The sequence below is a fragment of the Echiichthys vipera genome, assembly GCF_963691815.1.
Source record: "Echiichthys vipera genome assembly, chromosome: 19".
NCBI lineage: Eukaryota > Metazoa > Chordata > Actinopteri > Perciformes > Trachinidae > Echiichthys > Echiichthys vipera.
In genome coordinates this window covers 15,046,962-15,068,837 of record NC_139844.1, presented here as the reverse complement: position 1 = coordinate 15,068,837, position 21,876 = coordinate 15,046,962, and the positions used below count along the sequence as shown (strand labels likewise).

The 21,876-nt window shown below is 40.4% G+C and overlaps 1 protein-coding gene across 2 annotated transcripts in view; it reads right to left on the bottom strand.

Annotated features, from left to right (window-relative positions):
• Positions 1-3,891: 3,891 nt before the first annotated feature.
• Positions 3,892-21,876, bottom strand: part of jag2b (jagged canonical Notch ligand 2b) — a 49,972-nt gene continuing 31,987 nt past the window's right edge. Inside the window, exons 10-26 of one of the 2 annotated variants that reach the window (XM_083934338.1) lie at positions 20,251-20,364; positions 19,747-19,793; positions 18,596-18,769; positions 15,074-15,236; positions 14,816-14,977; positions 14,028-14,141; positions 13,759-13,872; positions 12,992-13,105; positions 12,220-12,336; positions 11,552-11,579; positions 10,719-10,804; positions 9,330-9,443; positions 9,086-9,201; positions 7,948-8,205; positions 7,697-7,828; positions 7,028-7,178; positions 3,892-6,887 (exon numbers count right to left, since the gene is read on the bottom strand). In XM_083934338.1, coding sequence (XP_083790464.1) covers positions 6,361-6,887; positions 7,028-7,178; positions 7,697-7,828; positions 7,948-8,205; positions 9,086-9,201; positions 9,330-9,443; positions 10,719-10,804; positions 11,552-11,579; positions 12,220-12,336; positions 12,992-13,105; positions 13,759-13,872; positions 14,028-14,141; positions 14,816-14,977; positions 15,074-15,236; positions 18,596-18,769; positions 19,747-19,793; positions 20,251-20,364 — 2,531 coding nt within the window. In that variant the 3' untranslated portion in view covers positions 3,892-6,360. The remainder of the gene's footprint in view (positions 6,888-7,027; positions 7,179-7,696; positions 7,829-7,947; positions 8,206-9,085; positions 9,202-9,329; positions 9,444-10,718; positions 10,805-11,551; positions 11,580-12,219; positions 12,337-12,991; positions 13,106-13,758; positions 13,873-14,027; positions 14,142-14,815; positions 14,978-15,073; positions 15,237-18,595; positions 18,770-19,746; positions 19,794-20,250; positions 20,365-21,876) is intronic. The other variant, XM_083934339.1, reaches the window with a different exon arrangement.

Here is a 21,876-nt window from a genome sequence, read left to right as displayed (position 1 = left end):
ATGCTTTGTTCTCCCCCCACCAGCTAAAGGCCAGATTCTCACCAGCCAATAAGTGCACACGCATGGCATCATGTCACCGCATGGATATGTGTGCACGAGTGTGTATGTGTGGAAAGAGGCTCCCACTGTAGCTGAGGTAGGAAAGTTGATGCAAATTCACAGTTTGTTTACCCTCTTCTGACCTTTGACCTTTCTTTCTGCCCTGTGTGTTTTAAATTACTTCCATCGTTGTGATCTTCCTGTTCTACAGCAGGGAAGCAAAATAAATGGGCCATTATGGTTAGAATTTAGCATTTGAAGCATTTTAACATCAATATTTCAGATTAATTGTGATCCTTTGGTATAATTACTCTAAAACAATGGATGATTTTGATGTTTATGGTCAAATTTTAAGGTCTCATACAACCAGAAGTAGAATGAACTGCATTCATTCAATATGGTATTCAAATATTGACATTGTTAAGTAACCCAAAACCCCAAAAGACAGAAAATAAAGCAAGATTTGTATTGATGATACAAACAACACCAATGCATGGGCAGCCTTTTTTTACATTGTCCCTTACAGCTAGAACTATTAACTGATTCGCTGATCAACAAAAAACTAATCTGCAACCATTTTGATAATCAATTAATCATTTACATACTTTTTAAAGCAAAAATGACAAGTGTTCACCATTTCTTTCCTTAGAAATGTATTATTTCTGCTTTTCTGAGATGGTAAACTGAGTTTTGGACCCCGAACAAAACAAGATAACTAAAGACATAATAGCATGGGTTTTTAGAAAGTGGGGTTTGCCGCACTATTTGCTTGCTATTCATACACATATATATAGAGAGAGATCAGTTAATTGAGGAAGTAATCCACGGATTGATCAATAATTGTGAATTGTTAGTTGATGCCCTACACATATTTCCTTTAAACATGATGACACCTGTATGGTACATTTTCCACAGCTGTACAGTTACCTGCAACTGTATATATAACACATTTCTCTTTCAAATTTTGATTATCCTAATTATTATAGGGGACTCGCTACCCTTTTCTGTCAGTTCATATTTAAGTACAGTATACTTTTCTGTATCCAGTTACTTCTCATAGTGTAACTGCTCTGCAAATCATTGAAGTTTTCCTCAAAACACATTCTTCTGTTTAGACACACAATCATACACACACACACACTGAACAGTTGTCCCAGAAAAGCTGCTATGGCGCTGTAAGACTCCCAGTTATACTCATGGTTGCACTCCCCCTCCTCCCCTCTGCCAAACCGATGCCCCCGCACCCACCACCTCCTGGTGCAGAGGGTATGTGTGAGGGTTACTGCAGCGCAAGGCAGACCTCCACACACACACACACACACACACACACACACACACACACACACACACACACACACACACACACACACACACACACACACACACACACACACACACACACACACAACCACACACACACACACACACACACAGTCAAATCACTGTGACTTGTTCCTCCACCTCAGTCAGCCCACAGTGCCAGCTGCAGCCTACTGCCCACCAGCACGTGCCAACTTGATGTCCCATACTTGGTGTATTAGTGTGTGTGTGTGTGTGTGTGTGTGTGTGTGTGTGTGTGTGTGTTTAAAGGGACAGAGGGCTTAGCCTAAAATCCTGTCACCCAGCTGCTTCCACTGTCAGATGGTCCCAAAGACCCACATCAACAGATGTACAGAGCAGGAGCACACACAAAATACCATCTCACAGTTAGTCAGTGTGCTGCAGCCTGCAGCGTGTACAGAGGAGACTCTGCAACCTTGCCTGCTTTAACAAAATGAAATAAAAGAAGCAGGCCTCTCCTCTGTATATTGTCTGTCTATTTCCTCTGCTTGTGAAACAGCCATTTTGAGCCCAGTGTAGTAGTACTACTACATGTTTACAAATGCAGCGTACAGAGATGTCCTTGGCTGCTGTGAGCAGACACTTTTGGAAACTGGTGTCATTTTACTGATGCAGTCTGGGATCACTGATGCTGACAGAGACAACTTGGCATCACAAATCTACCTTGTACCAAGCTAAAGTGCTTTATGATTAATGATGAGACATAAAAGAGGAGTTAAAACAACTTCAAAACCAAAATGTGGCATGATAATTGTCCACATTAAATATCATGCGGATACTGTTAATTGTTGTAATTATTCATTGTTGGCTGAGTTGCATTGTGGGTAATTTATGTAGCAGGTTTTTGGCAAGCTAGTTTTCCTTTTTTACCGTGCACCGTGAGTCCATCAATGTTAGGGGTGCAACACTAAATTGGTGTAGTAGTATTTTAAGTTTTTTTTTTACTACTTAATCATGAAAAAACAGCCCAATACACATGTTGGCCCTATTGTATATGAGAATAAAGAATAGATCATGAGAATTAGGAGAAGCATAAGTAAGATTTCCACTTTAGATTTGGTGGTGTGATGATCTGACCATTTAAATCCCATGTTGAGAACAGATCAATAATTTCTGGACATTTATCACTGTAAATAGTCAGGGATGGGGCTTCAATCCTAAGTGAAAGTTGGCACCTACATATTATTCAAATAAAGCACCAAAAAGAAATTCAAACATTAAGTATTTCTGCAGAAACAACCACAATATCCTTATATCCAAGTAGGTAATGTCCCTTTCTAGAATCAAATAATGCTCTGAATACACGACCAAACCTGTGTTAAATGTACAGTCATCCGTATATTATTATAACATTATAAACTCTCTTCCTCTCCATCACTTCCACAAAGCTGAGTAAGTCGATCCGGCCTTTCCGGCAAGGGAAGGTCCTATTAGCGCCAGCCAGGGGCACCCATGGGAGCCAGGAGAAAAAAAAGTGTCCCACCCACACCACCACTCGGCCCGGCATCATAACATTACTCATGAAACATTCACATCTTTATGTGGCCAGGATGATCACGCCAGTCTCCTATTGGCGGAGACCGGATCGGCCCAGAACAGGAGATGGTGTGGTGGGAGCGAGAGTGGAGAGTGATGGCAGGATGGCGGAGAGGCTGGCGAGATTATTGGATCAATTGATCCAGGCTGTCCTCAGCCCACAGACGAGGCCAAGGGCAAGGACTGCAGAGTTCCAGAGGATTGTTATTCTTGTGTGAGTGGCAAACAGTTACGGGTTGACTTATACTAACTTCTGTAAAATATCTTTAAGTATCATGAAAAGAGCTGTATAAATAAAATGTACACTTCTTTTTCTAATTATAAAAGAATGAACTCAAAGACACTAAAACACTATTTACAGCTATAGATTCAGGTTTTAATAGGTTCTTCACTGTGAGCAAACTGACAGTCATTTGATCAATTTTAGTATAAAAATACTGATTAACATCAGTTAACTTCTGTGTCAGGACTCCTGTAGGCTTCCCCAAACTGGCACCTCAGTACCTCATACAACTAAACTTCAAACAGCCAAACTATCCCTTTAATTACTCAAAATATTAGGTGCTTAAAAATTAAATCCTATTTTCAGTTTTGGCAACCAAAAGCTGGTTGCTCGCTTGGCAAAAGTCAGTCAAAAATAAAACGTCAAGCTCACTTTTTAAACATCCATGAAAGCCCCCAAAGACTTTGGACACCTACAGTACCATGACAACTGAATATATATAAATATATATATATACACACATATATGATATATTTTTTATTCCTGATTTATTTTGTATAGATATTTAATGAGTGTTGTTGGAGGGTTCCTGGGGTTTTCACGACTGTCATTGCTGAGCACAAAATAAGAATAAAGACCTTAAACTTCAACTTGAACAAAATGGCTTTAATAAATAACTGGGATGATTATTTAGAACAATGAAACATCCACTAAAAGAATGGAAACCTTTGAATAAAATTAACTTATGTGCCCTGTAGAATAAAATGTATACAATATGCATATTCAGCTTTTAACACCAGCAGTGATGCATCTTTAATTCTTTATTTTGCTGAGTCCCATTTACAGAGAATACGCTGCCGTTTTGAGACAATGACATGATATGAAAAAAGGGGTCATTTTGAATTGAGTTGGTAACTTAAAAAAAACAACACACTCACACACACACGCGCACACATCTGCATGGTAGCAAAAACATCTGCAACTGCAAATATTGTTCCCTTCATTAAAGCCTTTAAACCAAACATGAAGCTAATGCATGATGTCCACATTTGACCTACTGACATCCACATTCATGACCCTCAAAAGAGTCATGGCGGATTGTTTTTTTTTCTTTTCTCATTTTAAATCCTCCATCAAGTGTTTTATTCCAGAAATCTCCATGACAGCGAAGCGAGACAAGGAGAGCACTTTACTCAGGCGAATAAAACACGCCACTATACAACACACAATGTTTTAAAGAGTTACTTTCTTTAACAGTGAAAACAAACCAACAACATAAAAAGATGACCATTGATACACAAATAATGCATTACTCATTACATTAAGGCACCTGAAACAAAAGGGCTTGTGATGGGTTTAGAAACGGTTTGAGAACTTTTTAAGGCTATAATGTTGGCAGCTTTGCAGCACTGCCTGCAAAAAGCTACCGCTGAATTTTCTTTTTAACAAAATCCTGATGAAACAACCAAAACTCCTCTAACAGAGAGTATCAATTAACTAGAGTCCAAAGGGTAACAACTGGATCGAATGATGTAGAAGTACAACTGCTCGGCTTGCAACGGGCAGGAAATCAATTCTGGACACGTCCCTATTTGTGATGTCACAATAGCTGTCAGTCAAAAGACCTACTGCAACGTCACCGATTGAGGAGTGTCCATAAATACAACTTTCTGTCTATACAGTCTGCAGTTTTATGCCATATCTAATACATTTTTGATCTCCCCTTTAAATATGACAATGTTAAAAATCTGTTTTGAAATACTAAGCACACTGATTAATCATTTATACATGTTGCTTATACTAATACAGGTTTCCTTCAATAGGGAAAATTAAGTGCAAAATCATTTATTTGCATCTAAAAAGTATCCATCTGTTGACTAAGACCTATAGGTTCATTTTGTCATGCTGGTAGAAGAACTACAGTGCAAAGGGGAGCTGACGATTGAGACCAGATGTTGTATTGTTGGACCACGTGTAGCCAAGAGAAATAGACATAGCCGCAACTGTTGATGTGATATGTGGTAACAAAAAAATAAAATAAATAAATAAATGCGTCCTCATGACCGACCATTTATAAACCCTTCAGAAATTCCTTCATAGGTGGTACCTCATTGTAAAGGTTTTTTTTTTTAACTGTGGGACTCTTGATATGAAGTGTTATAAAACGTGCCCATTTCGACTGGCATAAATAAAAGGAATGGCATTGTAAAAAAAATAAAAAATAATATTAATCATAATAATAATAATAATAACAATAATAATAATAATAAAAATGTGTGACTTGTCTTTAAGTTACTTATTTCAAATATACACAGCGACTCCTTTAGTATTTACACATATGTACAGAGTATTCATTTCTGTTTTGATCAAATACCTTGAATGGCGTTGCTGTGAAATTGAACTCTCTAGATGTACACTTATATCCCTTTGAGATTTGAGAACAAGGAGGTCAAACTGGGCAGCGCGACTTGGAGCCTCCACGCGGCTCTTAGAAAGGCACTTGCTACCAACTCAAATACTGCAAAAAGTCTTCAAACGGAGCTTTCAGCCAAGACAACTGAGAGACAGGAGAAAAAAATGGAAGGCCACATAGTAGGCACTGGGGTTTCTATCCCCTCTCCCCTCCAGGCCAAGTGTTTTGGTAAGGCTGGCGCATGACGGCCACAGGTGGATCAGTGGGCAAAGCCGGAAAAGAGACTGTTACTCTGTTACTGTGGCTGCAACAGTCCATTTCCCTCCAAACCCTTCCTTTATTGTCCCTTTAATGTGTATCTACCCCTCCAGACACTGAACAGGAGCCCGCTGACAATTTAACAAAATCATAATCATCTGTAAACCAACAAAGAAAATCTTTATACAGGTTGTATTTCTTCTCCTTTTCGATGATTCGTTTCTTAAATGGTATAGTTCCAAAAACAAAAACAAAAATGCAGAGAGCTTCTTTTGCCTCCTGAAAAATTGTTACATTTCAGCTCTTTCTGTACATAATTGAAGAAAAATAAGTGAACAGAAGCAAAAAAAGGATGTTCACTGTGCTCTATTCTCCTGAAGCAAAAATCATTTCAGGTGACAGTGACATGAAAAAACATGAAAACAAAGCAAAGAACGGCTTATTAAAACACAAAGCCTTTTTTCTTCCCAAAAGTATTCCAAAAATAAGAATAGTCGCTGCCTTGCAGCTTCTCTCGCTTTACATATTGCGAGTCTTTTGTTTAAATTTCTTATACACAATGGTCTCTGAGGTCTTTTCGACCGGTCAAGGCGGCACTGACATTTTTCCAGCGGTTGTCTTTGGGGCTGTAGCCTGGGGTCCGATGGGGCGCTTTGAGGGGTGAACTGGAGCTGTGCATGGTACAGATCACTCCCCCGCTGGACTGCACTGCAGTCTTAGAGTACATATAAACTGACTGCTTTCCCGCCTCTGCTCCACCACACTCCTCCTCAAGCTCAAGCTCGCCTTCCGTCTCCTCCTCCACCTCCTCCCCCTCCTCACACGTCCGACAGGAGGGGCCCATGAGCTTTTTGCGTTCCTGCTCCGCGTCCTTGTTGCTTTCTTTCAGCTGCTGCTGCTGCTGACGTCCCACGACGAGCCGAAGCGGCTGCCACTGGTTGTTAACGTTGTCGTCAGCGGATGATCGTGCGCTCCTCTCGCGCTCTTTTCTCCGTTTACGCGTCCACCAAACACATACGATGATGCAAAAGAGGCAGAGCAAGCAGAAGACCACACACAGTAGAGGCACCAGGTAATCTGTAGAAATCAAGATGTTCAAGGGAGGAAATTGAGAACAAGGAATAGAAATCAGTAGAAGTAGTGAGAAGTCACTAATCAGGAACTCAATAGGAGCCACGACAAACCCTTGTAGGACACCTTTGTTAATTATTACTTACCCACTGAAGGGGGCATGACCTGTGTTTCCACTTTGACCTCAATGACTGCCAGCATTACGGTGCTGTTGTGCCGCTTTGCTAAGGTGCCCACTATGGCGCTGGCTGCCTCCTGGATCAGACTGTGGTCTGGTAGATCCTCTGGCTGGAAAGACTGAGAACAGGGCAGAAATGAGACATAACAGCTGGGAACAAGGGTGAGAGTGTAATTTTACAACACCTGGTTGCACAATGAAATGTAGCCTTTTCATGCTACACATACATAGAACGTATATATACATAGTTAAATAAGAATAAAATGGAATTAAATAAAACAATAGTCTTCAGAGTCTAAACAGCCAAACAGTCAGGCAGCAAACACTGGCATTGCATTTTTCAAAATGTTCAATATATACCTTAAACTTTGCTTAGCCTTTAATGACAACATGTGTCACTTTGACCTCAACTTAAGGCAACCAATTCTGATTGAATACAACAGGGTTGGCCAACGAGAAACACAAGTAGTTGACCAACTCAAACTGTGCGAGCCAAACTGGATATAAGTACTAATGACCTCCAACACAAATGTATTTCTCAGCTGAAATGGGGCAGTTTTAATAACACTGAACAAAGTAGTGGACAGTGTGCTGAGCGAATAATAAGATAACGCATAAACTTGGATGCTTCACTTACTATAGCCACCTCTACAGCATCCTGATTCGAATGGGAGAGGTCACACAGGAGGAGAAGAGCATGGTCTTTTGCCAAACTTCGGGTGTCAGGAAGATACCTCAGCTCATAGCAGATGTTCTCCACTGTTGTTCCCTACATATGCACGCACATACACACATACTCATCAGCAATAATAAAAAAAAAAAACACTACTTGAAAATGTGACTGCACGACTGCCAACGGGAAAAATGATATGTGAAGAGATGACTCACTGGTGGTACTTTGTCTCTGTTGAAAACAAGTGTTACGTGGCCACAGCTGTTGTCCAAATGCCCGGTGTTTGGCTGGCACTTGGTGGTTGCTTGTGGAGATGAGGGTCCAGCCATGGAACAAACCCCCCACTGATGGCAAGGGGGGGAGAAGCACATGAGGTAGCTGTGCTCCTGACACTCGCGTCCAGTCGGGCAGGACTGCCCTCTCTGATCCTGGCCTGAAGACTGGAGCAGACAGGGACGACGACCACACAGCACCTGGTGTCATAGAGTCAGAATATTCACCCACATGTAGTCTCTCAAAACATTTATATTGGCATTACCGTGTCACCCAACAAACGTTAGTCATCATCTCATTTAGAGCTGGAAATAACCCAATTCTTTTTCATTTATTGATTAATATTTTGGCCTATTTTCTCAATTGATTGATTATTTTGTCTATAAAAGGTCACAGTTGAACAGCAGCAAAACTATCAAATGTTTAGTATTTTTCTTAAAATATGACCCAAAGATTGATCGATTATCAAATAGTTACTATTTTCTGTGGAATTTGAATCCCGGGGCGGATACACAAATTCTTTTCCACTTTACCATTAACATTACAAGATAGGGCATCCGCGCTGCATTCATGCGGTGTTTGAATAATTGGAATTCACAGGATCCGGTCTGGGAGAATTCACTCAGCATTAACACTGTAGATAGGGAATGCCTTGGAGGAGGTCTGTGCTCTACGAGTGCTCTTATAGTAAAGTTCTTGTTTAAGTTCTGATCTCATTTAGTCACATCCTAATTGAACATGTTTCTAACGTGAATGATCGTGTTTAGTGTTTAGCTGACATGTGTTACACAATAATGCATTGTCTGAATTATTTTAGCTTAGTTTTTACATGTAGTGAAATAAACAACAACCAAAAGGTAATGGACATATTACGGCACCAACAACTAATCCAAGCAACCTTTCAGACTGTTCATTACAACTCAGCCAGATTGTGTTTGTTTGAACCCTATGGTAACAGTAACTGGGGCTTCTCTGTCTGCGCTATTACTGGTTGTTGTTTTTCCCTTGCTGTTGTTTGTGTTGTTTATAAAGGGAGTATTGGATATTTACTGGGACTGTCTTTAAGATAGGCCATGTTACCTTTGTACAGTCCACTTTGCCATTGATGCAATGGCAGCTGTTGCACTCTTCCACCCAGCGGCTGCCATGGGGAAACTGCAGCCCACCGTAGTGGCAAGTCTTCCCAACACCTATAACTACAGACAAACAGAGACATGTTGAACTACTGTAGGTCTACAGCAACGAGTGAATCAATGTAATTAAAGTTTGATTACATAAACTACAGGATGTGACTTGAATGAGCAGAGAATAGAGATGCATTTACACTCTTGGCATCGGGCTCCGGTTCTACCGAGCGGACAGATGCAGCGGAAGCCGTTGATCTCATCCACACAGGTGGCACCATAGGCACAGGGTGAAGACTGGCACTCGTTTATGTCTGTGAAGGGAAGAGAAACATCACACTTAAGTTGGACACAAGGCCGTGGATGCTAACAGTTTTAGCTAAAGACCTTTTATAGCCAAGTAAAGGCCCTGCACCACAATGTTTTCAAAAACTATGAAATACGTACGGCTTGTCTGTTATCTCCTGCAGTTGGCAAGCAAACCGCTAACATGCTAGCTGGTTGGACCATGCTAGCACTAGTCAGTCACAATAGCTCTCTGGGCCTCTTTCTATATGTTCTGTTTACTTTCACAAGCTTGCTAACTTACATTCAGCTGGTTAGCTTGGTCACTAAAAAGATAATAAGTAACAATAGTTTATGCAACAACATTTTGCACCATCAACCCCCGCCTCAGAAATGCTTGCAAACCATTTGACTTTTGTGGTGCAGTTTATATTCTGACAGAGGAGGTTAAAAGGGGGCTGAGCATCCTCCATTGAGGACTCCCTTTAAAAATGTCAGCGACGTCAAGACAGTTTGCTATCAGTCACTGGTAAAATTAACATCTTACCAAAGTTGAATAAGACATGAAACATTTGTAAATATTTACTTCACAATTTTGACAGAAAAACTACAATTTTAAATGGTAGTAATGTTTTTTCCTCTTGTTACCAATTCTGTCAATCATTTCATAACCTCTTGGGGGGGGGGTTAAATAAAAAGCCAATTATTGGATAAAACCAAGTACTTTACATTTTAAAATCATATTTCATATCATTAATGTCTAAATTGTGCATGTTTGAACCCATCTATTTAAGCAGCTCTTTGAACAACACATCAATTGTGCCTTCCCATCAAAATCACTGAACCCCGGCTATTGTCACCCTGATTCCACATGAACACAGTCTGGATGAGAATTCTCAAATTCAAGCCTGACAGAAAAGGTGAACGCTATCCGGCCAAAACAAAAGAGCAAAGAAGAAGAATTTCAGGGTCACTGGGTAATTTGTCTTCCGTGTGTGTTTGTGTGCCTGTGTGTGAATGGAGGAGGGACGACCTCTGACCTCTGATGCGTTAAAAGGACAGAGAAAAAGGGAGAGGGAGGCTACCCGGTCTTACATATAGGTGTCAATGTGTCCATCTCCTTCTTATCCCCGTCTTTTCCTTTCGGTCTTTCCTCGCTCCACCTATCCATCCTCTTAATCATACTATGTTGCTATGGCTGTGTTAAGGTCTTCTGAATGTAGATTCAGGTTCAGGTTCTTGATTTTAAATGTTTTAGATGGAGGTTTTGTATATTTGTGACGTGACCTCGTGTCATTACTCACTGATTCTGCAGTCTGGTCCGGCGAAACCGGGAGCGCACTCGCACCGAAACCAGTTGACTCCATCCACACAGATACCGCCATTGTAACTGAAGAGAGGAAAGAAATAAAAAAAAACAACAACGGTTAGATGAGGCTGTACAAGAGCCACATCCTTTCCAGCTGCAACAAAGCACATCGTTTTTGTGTGTGTGTGTGTGTGTGTGTGTGTGTGTGTGTGTGTGTGTGTGTGTGTGTGTGTGTGTGTGTGTGTGTGTGTGTGTGTGTGTGTGTGTGTGTGTGTGTGTGTGTGTGTGTGTGTGTGTGTGTGTGTGTGTGTGTGTGTGTGTGTGTGTGTGTGTGTGTGTGTGTGGTGGTGGGGGGGTCACAAAGCTCAATTCAACTCATCAATACAAGCCTCCACCTTTCAGATGCTAATTGGCGTGTCCATTCCCTCCCCTCCCCTCCTCTCCTCTCCTCTCATCATACCTCTCCTTCCATTCCTCCTCAAAGCCCAGCCCCCCCCCAGGTCGCACAGGAAGAATGGACACATACACCCCCACCACTCCATCCCCCACCTGCATTCACCATGGGGTAGGTGGGATTCTTGCCCTGCCACTAAAAGAACCTCTCTTCCCACCTCCCTCTGTCCTATTCAATATCAGAGCCCCCTCCTCTGAGCGATGCCCCTTTGAGGCTTGATTTAAGGACAACTTCCACTGCTTTTAACGGCCCCTTCACTCCTCCAGCCTGCAAAGTCTGTGTGAAGTGTGGAGATGAGGGAGACAGGGATAAAAGGTGGTGGAGGGGAATTTGGCTACACCACAGGAGTGTGTGAGGCAGGAAACTGTACATACCATGGATGAGGGTTGCAGTCGTTGATATCTGTTAAAGAGAACGACAAAAAGGAAGACATTTAGTCAATGTTGTGCAAGTTCACACTTATCGAGAGCTACCTCAAAGTTGATTAGGGCAGATAAAAATGAACTTGTTTACGTCCATAGTTCACAATTTTGAACTTAGTTCGCAATCTCAAAACATGAACAAGTTCACGTTCATTTATTTCATACTGTTTTCAAAAAATGAGCTACTCCTGGATGCTTTGACTCAATGTATCGTCGCTGATGTGACAGATTTTCTGACTTGTTTTTTTAGATCTGGCGGGCACAATTTGCATACATTTCTGTATACAAAATCTGTACTGATTTGCTGACAAAACTCCTTCAAATATTTGATAGATTATATATATATATATATATATATATATATATATATATTTATATAGTGTGTTCAAATGCGTAGTCTTGATAAATATACATTTGCTTACATTACTGTGACATTTAAAGCTCTTAGATATGGCAGGTCTTGGTGTTGGACACTTTCAAACACCACTTCATAAAATATCTCATAAGATCCTGAAGTTTACATAGAATGCAGCAAGGAAATGTTATAATAAGTAACTTATGGCTGTATAGCATGGCGACTTGTATGTTGTAAAAATGCAAAGCTACATAGAGAAACTAACTTTGGCCACAGGTGGGGCCCTCCCAGCCCTCTTTGCAGATGCAGGTGAAGGCGTCTCCTCCTCCCACACAGGTTCCTCCATTGGAACAAGGACTGGAGGCGCATGTGCTGTTCTTGGCTGTGGGAGTGGAGAAAGAAAGCATTAGTCAAAGATCACAGATCTTAAAAAAACAGAAATAGTATGAACAGTATAGTTGCACAATAAATCAAATATGACAGTGTTTTGGCAATAGAAAATGAAAATACAGCTTTGATATTTTTCCTGACCTTATCTAACCTGAAATGTTGCACGGAAACTTGGATTATAAAGGCATTAAAATGAATGCCTGAGGACCTTGAAATGTGTTTGAATCAGTAACATTGTGAAAACACAATGTTGTCCGTAATTATGAGGCTTGTAAGGAGTTGCTGATGTGCTCTGAATTTGTTCTTTGGAGGTAGAAATTGCATGACAGTGTCACCTACTTAGGACCTCAAGAAGGAAGTTACTGGAAAATGTGTGTGTTGATGTTTTTTTTAGGGACAGAGCATCAGAACTTTCCCATTTTACGATAAGTTGGACGAAGTCGACCAACCATTGATATCGTCAGCTGTCCAGCATGATAGAAACAGATGTGAACGCTGATGTGTCTCGACTGTCCACTTGTGTTCGGATCACCGTGACGCATTTCAAAACAGGAGTGTAAACGACGCCTTTAAGCTTAAATAATCCTGGTTCCAGACCTCTGAACCGCAGCTCACATCTCCGATAAGACGCCATCCTGAGGCCTCACCTGTGTTGCATGTGTTTCCTCCCCAGCCTGGTGGGCAGGCACAGCGGAAAGCATCCCCGTGATCGTAGCAGGTGCCTCCGTTACTGCAGGTGGTCGCGTCACACTGGCTCTCGCCTGGCCAGGATTACACAGAAACACTGGAGGTTACACACTCACACGTGACCTTTGTAAGACTATTCATAGCATGAGTGAGAAAGGAGGATTCATAATGCTGCCTTAAACCTTTCTTACTTCTTTCAAAAACAGTTCTCTCTCTTGGAAGAAGACAGGGAAACCAAAGTTAATTTATTTGATTAAAGAATTGTCCATAACTCAACCTCTGGAAAACTTGCATTAATAAAAAGGTAAACAATCAACCTTGGGGTCCTTTTATACAATATCTAGAGAATTGTGATCTAAGTCAAGGTGTAAATGTAATTGGTCCTCTGCAGTTGCCTATTTAAACTCCTTTTAATACTTATTCTGTGTAATGTGAACTTTGTCTTTGAGCTTGACAATGTGCAAATAACGAAAATATGACATGAACACAACAACATGGGAACACTTTTTTATTTTATATTTTAGTTATTTCTCCCTTCTTTTCTCCATATTGATTTACAAATTATTGTGATATTTGCTGTTGGGAAAGGATTAATAAAATATTTTTGAAGGGATAATTCCTTTGATCTAAAATACTCATAGCATACAGAGATGTGTAGCATGATTTGGGGCCCCAGCAAAGCTATGCACATAAAGACACGCATTAACAGAGAGTCAACATAACTCACGAGAATGACAGGTCTTGCCCTTCCAGTTGTCGGCACACTCGCAGTAGAAGTCGTTCACCAGGTCTATGCACCGCCCACCATTCTTACACGGGTTGTGCCTGCACTCATTGACATCTGGAGGGAGGAGGAAGACTTACATGATTCTATCTTTATCAAACTGTCTTCGATTTAGTCCAGCCCCAGGCAACGTTTGTTTATTTAAAATGGTGCACAGAGTGGCTAAAAAGTGAATAACTGCACTGATTTTATGTTGGGGGCGAGGGACTCACTGAGGTCGCAGAGTTGACCCTCCCAGCCGTCAGGACAGAAGCACTGAAAGGAGTTCACGCCATCAATGCAGGTCCCTCCGTTTCCACAGGGGTTGTTGATGCAGTCGTTGATATCTGAAAAAGTGTAGGGGGGGGGGGGGGGGGAGGTTACAAAAAGACAAAACAGTTTCAGCAGGACTTCACTCAGAGGATGTTTGTCTATGATTCTTAGCAACACTTCATTTTAATCCTCCTTTTTAGCATTTATAAGTAGTTCATACACACTTTAGAAATGTTTATAGAGGTCTATTACACACAATCATACAGTTGAAATTAAATATAAGGTCATTTTAAATGTGAATATATATTGAATTCATTTTTTATTATTATTTTATCGTCTTTGTATTTATTTATTTTTTATGGTTTATTTACTTTAAAAAACATGTTTTTTCTTATTTTCTGAGTGTTATTGTTGGGTGGTGGCTAATAAAAATATATTTAAAAAATAAAAATAAAAATCCTGACAGTTGCGTGCAACAGCATTATAATGCGTTAACCATCTATTACAGTATTAAATTATGGTCAAAATTGGGGGAAAGTGTTACCAGATTGAACTGTTTTGAAGAAATGACCAGATATTTGTGCCGTTTTATGGAATAAAATAATGATAATAAAATGCTTACAATATTTTTCAATTCATTTTAAGTAAAAAACTCCTTTTTCAATCATTTAAAAACTAAGGCAAAAGAAATTTCAGTTTTCGTTTTGGTCTTTAACAAAAAAGTCAAAAGGCATAAGTCTCTACGTACTCTCGTGACAGTAGATGCCACTGAATCCGGGATCACACATGCAGGTGAAGTTGCCCGCTGGCTGGCTGATGCAGCGTCCTCGTGGACCGCAGATATTGGAGGAGATGTGCCGCACTCCGGTTGAATCGTTGGTCGCTACAGCAACAGTGCAGCTGTCAATCACTACAAAAAAAAAAAAACACGGTTCAGATGTATTTCTTTTCTTTGAAACAGCAGTTTGTTCAATACCGTTTCGTCATCGCAGACAACTTCCGTCACCTTGACATGGGGTGATTTGGCAGTTCTCCTTAAGTCGTTCACACGTCTTCCCCTCGTAGCCTTCGGGGCATGCACAGTAGAAGTCTTGGTCCATGCTGTGGCACTTGGCCTCATTCTCACAAGGGTTTGGATCACAAGCATCTGAGGGGGACCAGCCAGAGATCTGAGGAAATTTAGAGGGATTTTTAAATGAAAACGGTCCTTTGGTTATTATTAAAGTGTAGATGCAAGTGAAGCCAAATGAGCGACGGAGAAAGCAAATCTTTAAGTCTGTGTTGGTGAGCGGCTTAGCGTGGCTAAAGCCACCGCTGCTGTTCAGAACAAATGGAAGGTAAGTGGACAAGCAAACTAAGCCTCACAAACTTTCCCTAAGCTCATCAAGGAAATCCATGCATTTGGTTTTACATCTTTACCATACTTAATCTTGCAAGATTATTTGGAGACAGAAGCCTCGCACAAGAGAGAGAAACAGAGAGAGAAAGGTAGCCCATTATGAGGGCAAATATTCAACATCATGGAGAGCCGCAGTGAATATGATAAAGATAAATCATCTGTCATACCCCCGTGACACAGAAAGAATCCGCCTAGAGGCCACGGTGACATATTTTGCCATTTCTACATGCAGCAATACAGAGTGAAAATCTCTGTAAACAGAAGCCTACTGTGCATAAACTCTCGGTTGCACCCTTTTTGCCATTTAAGGAGCTGAATGATGGAGTAAGAGTAGGGCAACAGGGTGGCTGAAGTCTGCGGTCACAAAGTTTATTTTACCCCAAGTGTCAGGGCCAGATACATTTTTCTTTACTATTTGCACGTGTGTGGTCAGGGGGAGCGTGTCTGAGGACAAGAGCGTCTATAAATCTTCAGCACATTAACTCTCTGTTTGGACTGTTCACAGCCTAGAGACATTTTTCATTGCAGCAAGACAGGTTGAGAATTTATTTGTAGCTGAAAACCACAAAGCAACGTCATAATTTACTTGCGGTCAACCGTAAAAACATTCTGCAATAAAACTGGCTTTTGGTTATTGCTTGCGACGTTCAAAAGGAGGTTACTCTTATTTCACAAAATAAATATCACAGGATATTTTAAACTGAATGCATTATGAAGTAGGAATCAATAATTAGGTCACTAGGTTGCTGAACCTTTAAACAACAAAATGTGTGTTGGAACGTCTTTGTTGTGCTTTGTTTTTTAATTTAAAAAAAATCCTTGGTACCCAAATTCCTCTCATTCTGATCCATTGTAAGCAAACATTACACATGCAACTACATTTAACCTGAAAACACAAGGCTAGAAGTTAATTCTTCACCCTAACAGCAGTTGATATCAATTAATGAGGTCCATTTAATAGTTGTTCTCGCACATTTGATAACAACTTGTCGGGTTTGCTCAGATGTCATGGAAATATAGAGAAGGTTACAGGTTTCCTGTCAATTCCAAGTCTGGTTTACAGGATGTACAGAGTGGATTTAATGCCAACCGAATGACAACGGACACTTTTTTCTTCTTTGTCCCATTTCTCAACTCCTTAACACATAATCTTAACCATGCCCATTTGTCTCAGTTTATTGGTAAACATTCACATAGAAACTTGTATTTGTGAGTTGAGTTTTGTAACTGATGTAGCACAACAAGTAGACTTTATAGTTCATAATTATTGTTTTTCCTCAAATCGTTGTTATAATCTTGGCATTTCAGACCGCACTTGAAGGCAGCTTTTTTTTGTAGAGAAAGCAAAGAGACGGAGGGACTGAGCTTTGTGCTGGAGCTTGTTGTAGGAAACTATCAGCTGTTACACAAACTCCAGGCGGATAAATTTGTTTTTTAAAACTTTCTTGCGGCAGCGATGTTTACTTAATGGGACACAGCCTCAAAGGGTACTGTGACAACTCTGATCAGGGAAAATGAGAGGACTTGTGTTTTCGCCGGACCATCTGATCTAGTCTGAATACCCACTTAGCATGCTCGACTCAATTTGTCCTATTGTCTTCTAAAGTCATCATTCAGATCAGGAAGTGGCAAAAACACCATTAAACAATAAATCTTCTATGTACTTGAGTGGAGACACTAATCAGATAAATATGATGCAGGACGTGTTGTAGTTTTGGCACTACGGGGCAGGAATGCACACCGTGCCATAGCGGGCATCAGAGCTCTGTAGTATGCGGGCAGAAATCCAGCGTCACCTCATTCAGAGAGTCTCATATTTATAGTAGAGATGCTAAAACAGGACTGGCTCCTGACCAGCAATGTCCTCCATTCAGGGCCCAGGAGATGCAGTGTAGTGTCGGTTTCCTCACTGCTAACCTACATTAGCTTCAAACACACACACCTCAAATAGAAAACGCTGCAGCAAAGACACCGATATGCCAGGTCTGTATGAGACAAAGTGATCTGTTAGAACAGAAATCTGCAATGAAACCTGGGCTGTGCATGTTGGGCTGGGAACATATTACACAACTTTTAGTCATAATTTGGCAATGGACAGTTGGCTGAGATCACTGTGCTTTAATGACTCCTGCCGTTTGGAATTTACTTTGTGTTTATTTTCAAAATCAAAATGACTGTCAACTAAATATTAATATTCTCTTCTTTTGATCGAAATCCTCACCAAAAACAATCTGACACATTCATGCTTAATAACCATCGATATTACAAAATTACGTATAATAGTTTCATTATAATCATTATAACAGTGATTATAATATATTATAAAATATATGTACAATGCATAATAATGTGCTTACAGCACTTTATAATTATAGTTGTAAGCACTCAGATATTCATGCATTTTTTAATTACTTATAATACTTAAATTACAATGCAGTGGTGTGTTATAATGAAACTATTATACAATTATAACAATGCATTATAAATTAAAACTACCATGAAACTTATAATACACTACAATTCTTGAAAAAGGTGTAATTGAGTTACCAGCAATTGACATATTATGATACTTGAGATTATACATTATTATGAAATCCTTTATGATTTGTTATGATTATTGTTATTAAGCACTATGGATATTTATGAGCATGTAGGAACTACACGGTGCTATAAGCACTCCATTTTATAATATTTATGGATAACATAGAAAGTGTTATCCTGGATGTTTTTTAGCATCTAACTTCATGTCAAACCATTTCCTATAAATATCTGTCAGTTATGTGCTGCTCTGTTGACAAGTTATTGACAGCTTTATATCAATTTTGCTAATAATCAAATCTCACAAATGCACTCCTCGCATTTGAGCCATTTATGACAAATGTGTCTAATTAGGAGAGTTTTTTTAATCTGACATATGAACAAACCTCACAAAGATAGAGCGGTTTATGACAAGAATACATAAAAAAAAAAAAATGTTTTTGGCCCACTGTGTGCCTAAAGTCTCTCTTCTCAGACATGAAATGTGTCACTAATGCAGTCCAAAGGTGATAAAGGTGACCACCAGCTTATAAACCATCACTGTATCCACAATAATCCAATCCAATGTGACCTGTTGAACATGAGACCCACCTCACAAAGCTGTCCAGCAAACTGTGGCGGGCACTGACACACGAAGCCGTCCAACACTGGGTGGCACTGGCCGCCGTTCTGGCACGGTCTGCTGTCACACTTATTCCTCTGGATTTCACAGTGAGTGCCAACAAAACCCAGAGGACACTGGCAGTGGTAACCCCTGGCACTCTCCTAAAGATGAAAAATAAAAAAATGAAGAGTTCAGAAGCAACGACACAAGGCGGTGGGTGGAGATGTCCGAGCTATTTAGGCCCATATGCGTGCAGCAGTCGCTGTCAGACAATTGAATGGGTGTCATCAGCTGCTTTTCACTACCACAGATATGAGGCGGTATGGCCGTTCGAACGACTGGTTGCTTTAGTAAACCATTAGCATCTATCGTAATGGTAAGCTGGATCACCTATCAGCGTCACTATAAACTGCCTAGCCGTAGTGCTGTAAAATGATGTAGTATGTGGTGACGGAAGTTTAAAAAGACCAAAAATTCCAAGTAAGGAGGAAGGTTAAGGTGGTGGATCGATCAGACGTGCACAGGACTTTCACACGGGAGACCAAAGTTTGTGGCCCATGTGAAACGGTGACTTTTTCAGTTGACTTTCGGACATTACACTCTTTTGTATTTTAACCCAAACCCTGATCTTTTCCTAAACCTAACCACGTAGTCTTGTTGCCTAAACCTATACAAATTACATCTATTTTGTTTGAATTAACAACGCTACTTCCAGACCGTTAAAAAGGGGCGACAAGGGGTCCTAACCGTTACCATGTGAACAGCCTTCTAACCCATATCCATGAGGCTGTAAATAACAGATTAAGGCAATTACATGGAGTGATAACATCCAGAGCAGGTGACCGCAGCGCAAAGTTCAAAACGACTGGATGAAGTGGAACATAGCTTTAAAGCATGGGTGTCAAACTGATCCAGTAAAGGACCGTGTGGCTGCAGGTTTTCATTCCAACCAATCAAAAACACACCTGGTCCAACAAATCAACTGTGTGAAGACAGTTCAGGTGATTGAGTAAGTCGAGTCAGGTGTGTTCTTGCTTGGTTGGAATGAAAACCTGCAGCCACACGGCCCTTTACTGGATCAGTTTGACACCCATGCTTTAAAGCTATATTCCACTGCTTTAAAGTAAAACATCCATACCTTGCATGTTGCTCCATTCTGGCACTGACCATGGCAGCCGTTGATGTCTGAAGAGGAAGAACACGTTAAAATGTAAAGTTTTATTACTAAACATTATTAAATAAGTATCACTTTATATTCCCTATCAGGTGTGATCTACAATGTGGCATGTGCACAGGTTATGTCCAAGTTTGGAAAAGTAATAACTAGTGAAGCCAAGAGAGTGCCAGATAGACCTTGTATAGAGTGTAACTGGGCATGCATTACATCCAGAGAAATGAACTGGGCATGCAAGTTGAGTCCTGCTGATGATTCAGTTTGCCAAGACGAGAAAGAAACGGGTCAACAAATGTGGGAAAGCGAGTGACGCCAAACTACACCTGTGTTGTGAGTCAAGGAAGTGAGAGGAGGCGTTTGGAAGTAACCAGAAGAAGAAGAAGAAGAAGAAGAAGAAGAAGAAGAAGAGGACGCCAGTGGAAGGGCAATAATTTAGAAGTGACTTTTAAAAAGGAAATAAATACTGACTGATGTCACAGTTTTGTCCGGACCATCCCCGAAAACAGTCGCAGTGATATCCGCCAATCAAATTTTTGCAAGAATAAGAGTTCACACAGGGCTTTCCTGCACACTCATTTGCATCTGTGAAAGGCAGGAAGTAGAAGGAGACCGAGTCCATCAATTAAAACAAACCAAGAAAAAAGGACAAAGTAAAAGAAAAGAGACCAGAAGCCCCAAATTTTATTTGGTTAGTTATCTCGACCTGCACTCGGAGACTTTTTTAACACAAAGCATGTGTTGGAGAAAATATGCTGTTGGTTGCATAATGGGAAATTAGGATCCAGTGTTTTTGGAGCTGACAGTAAGGAGTAAAAGTCAGGACACCTCAGCCTCAATTTTAATCATTGTTTAATAGTCTCTTCTGCTGGGCTGAAGATTATTTTCAATGTGTATTAATGACGAAAAATGAAGTAAAAGCCCAAGAAGTTGTCCTCAAATCTCTTGATTTGTCCACAACTCAAAGATATTTAATTTACTGTCTTAGAGGAAGAAAGACACAGGATAAATATTCACATTTAAGAAGGTGGAATCAGAGACTTTTCTTTCCTAAAAAATAATTATCATAACAAATCAAAGTCTACAAATTTTATGTCATTGCAATATTAAAATCACTGAACTACCCCTTTTTATTTTACAAAAAAACAAAGAATGATTAAATTTATCAATGATGCATAACTATAAAGGGATGAAATTTCCACAATAAATAAATCTATCAGTTGGTTTGTGATTATTATATAGTTATAGATACATTATTATACAGTGATTTAATCTATAAAATGCCCAAAATATGTTTATTGCATAAATACAGTATTTTCTTTTCATTTTTAAAAGATTATTTTTTTGGTAGTTTTTCAAGCGTTTATTATGAAGAACAGACAGGAAATAGGGTGAGAGGGAGAAAGGGGGGGAGACATGCAGCAAAGGGCCACAGGTCGGAGTCGAACCTGTGGCCGCTGCCTTGAGGACCTTCAGCCTCTTTACATCGGGCGACTGCTCTATTGCATATTTTGAGAGTCCGTGGTGACGTCTTCCAGGTCAAAAACTCAAGACCTCAGACTGAAGCAGAATTGTTTTAAGCTGCTTTTCCATCAAACACTTTCGGTATAGTACCTTTAGAACCGTACATAACCCATATGGACATGTACCTACACACTAGATCAGGATCCTTAATGTAGGCCGGTTGTTACTGGATGGTTAAGAGCCGTGTACAGCCATGCAATGAAAAACCTTTTTCATTCCTCACTGCTCCATCCAGCTTCCACTCCATATCTCTTCACTGACGATGCAGAGGAACGTCTGCAACAATCGCAGACTGCAGTTATTCTAGCTCCACCTTTTAGTGTCAGATCAGTGTGCGAGGGCTAACAAAAATACAAACAGAAACCTCCAGCACCTCCAAAGACTTCAAAAGTGAAACAACAAAGAAAAGAAACGCTGCTCAAATATTCAAAAGGGAAGGAGGAGGGGGGACAGGCTGCAGGGAGTCCTGCTGTGCTCACTCACACACCTGTCTTCCCTCTGAAACCCTAAACTACACACGCACACACACACACACACGCACACACGCCAGGTAAGACAGGAGGCCAATGGCTG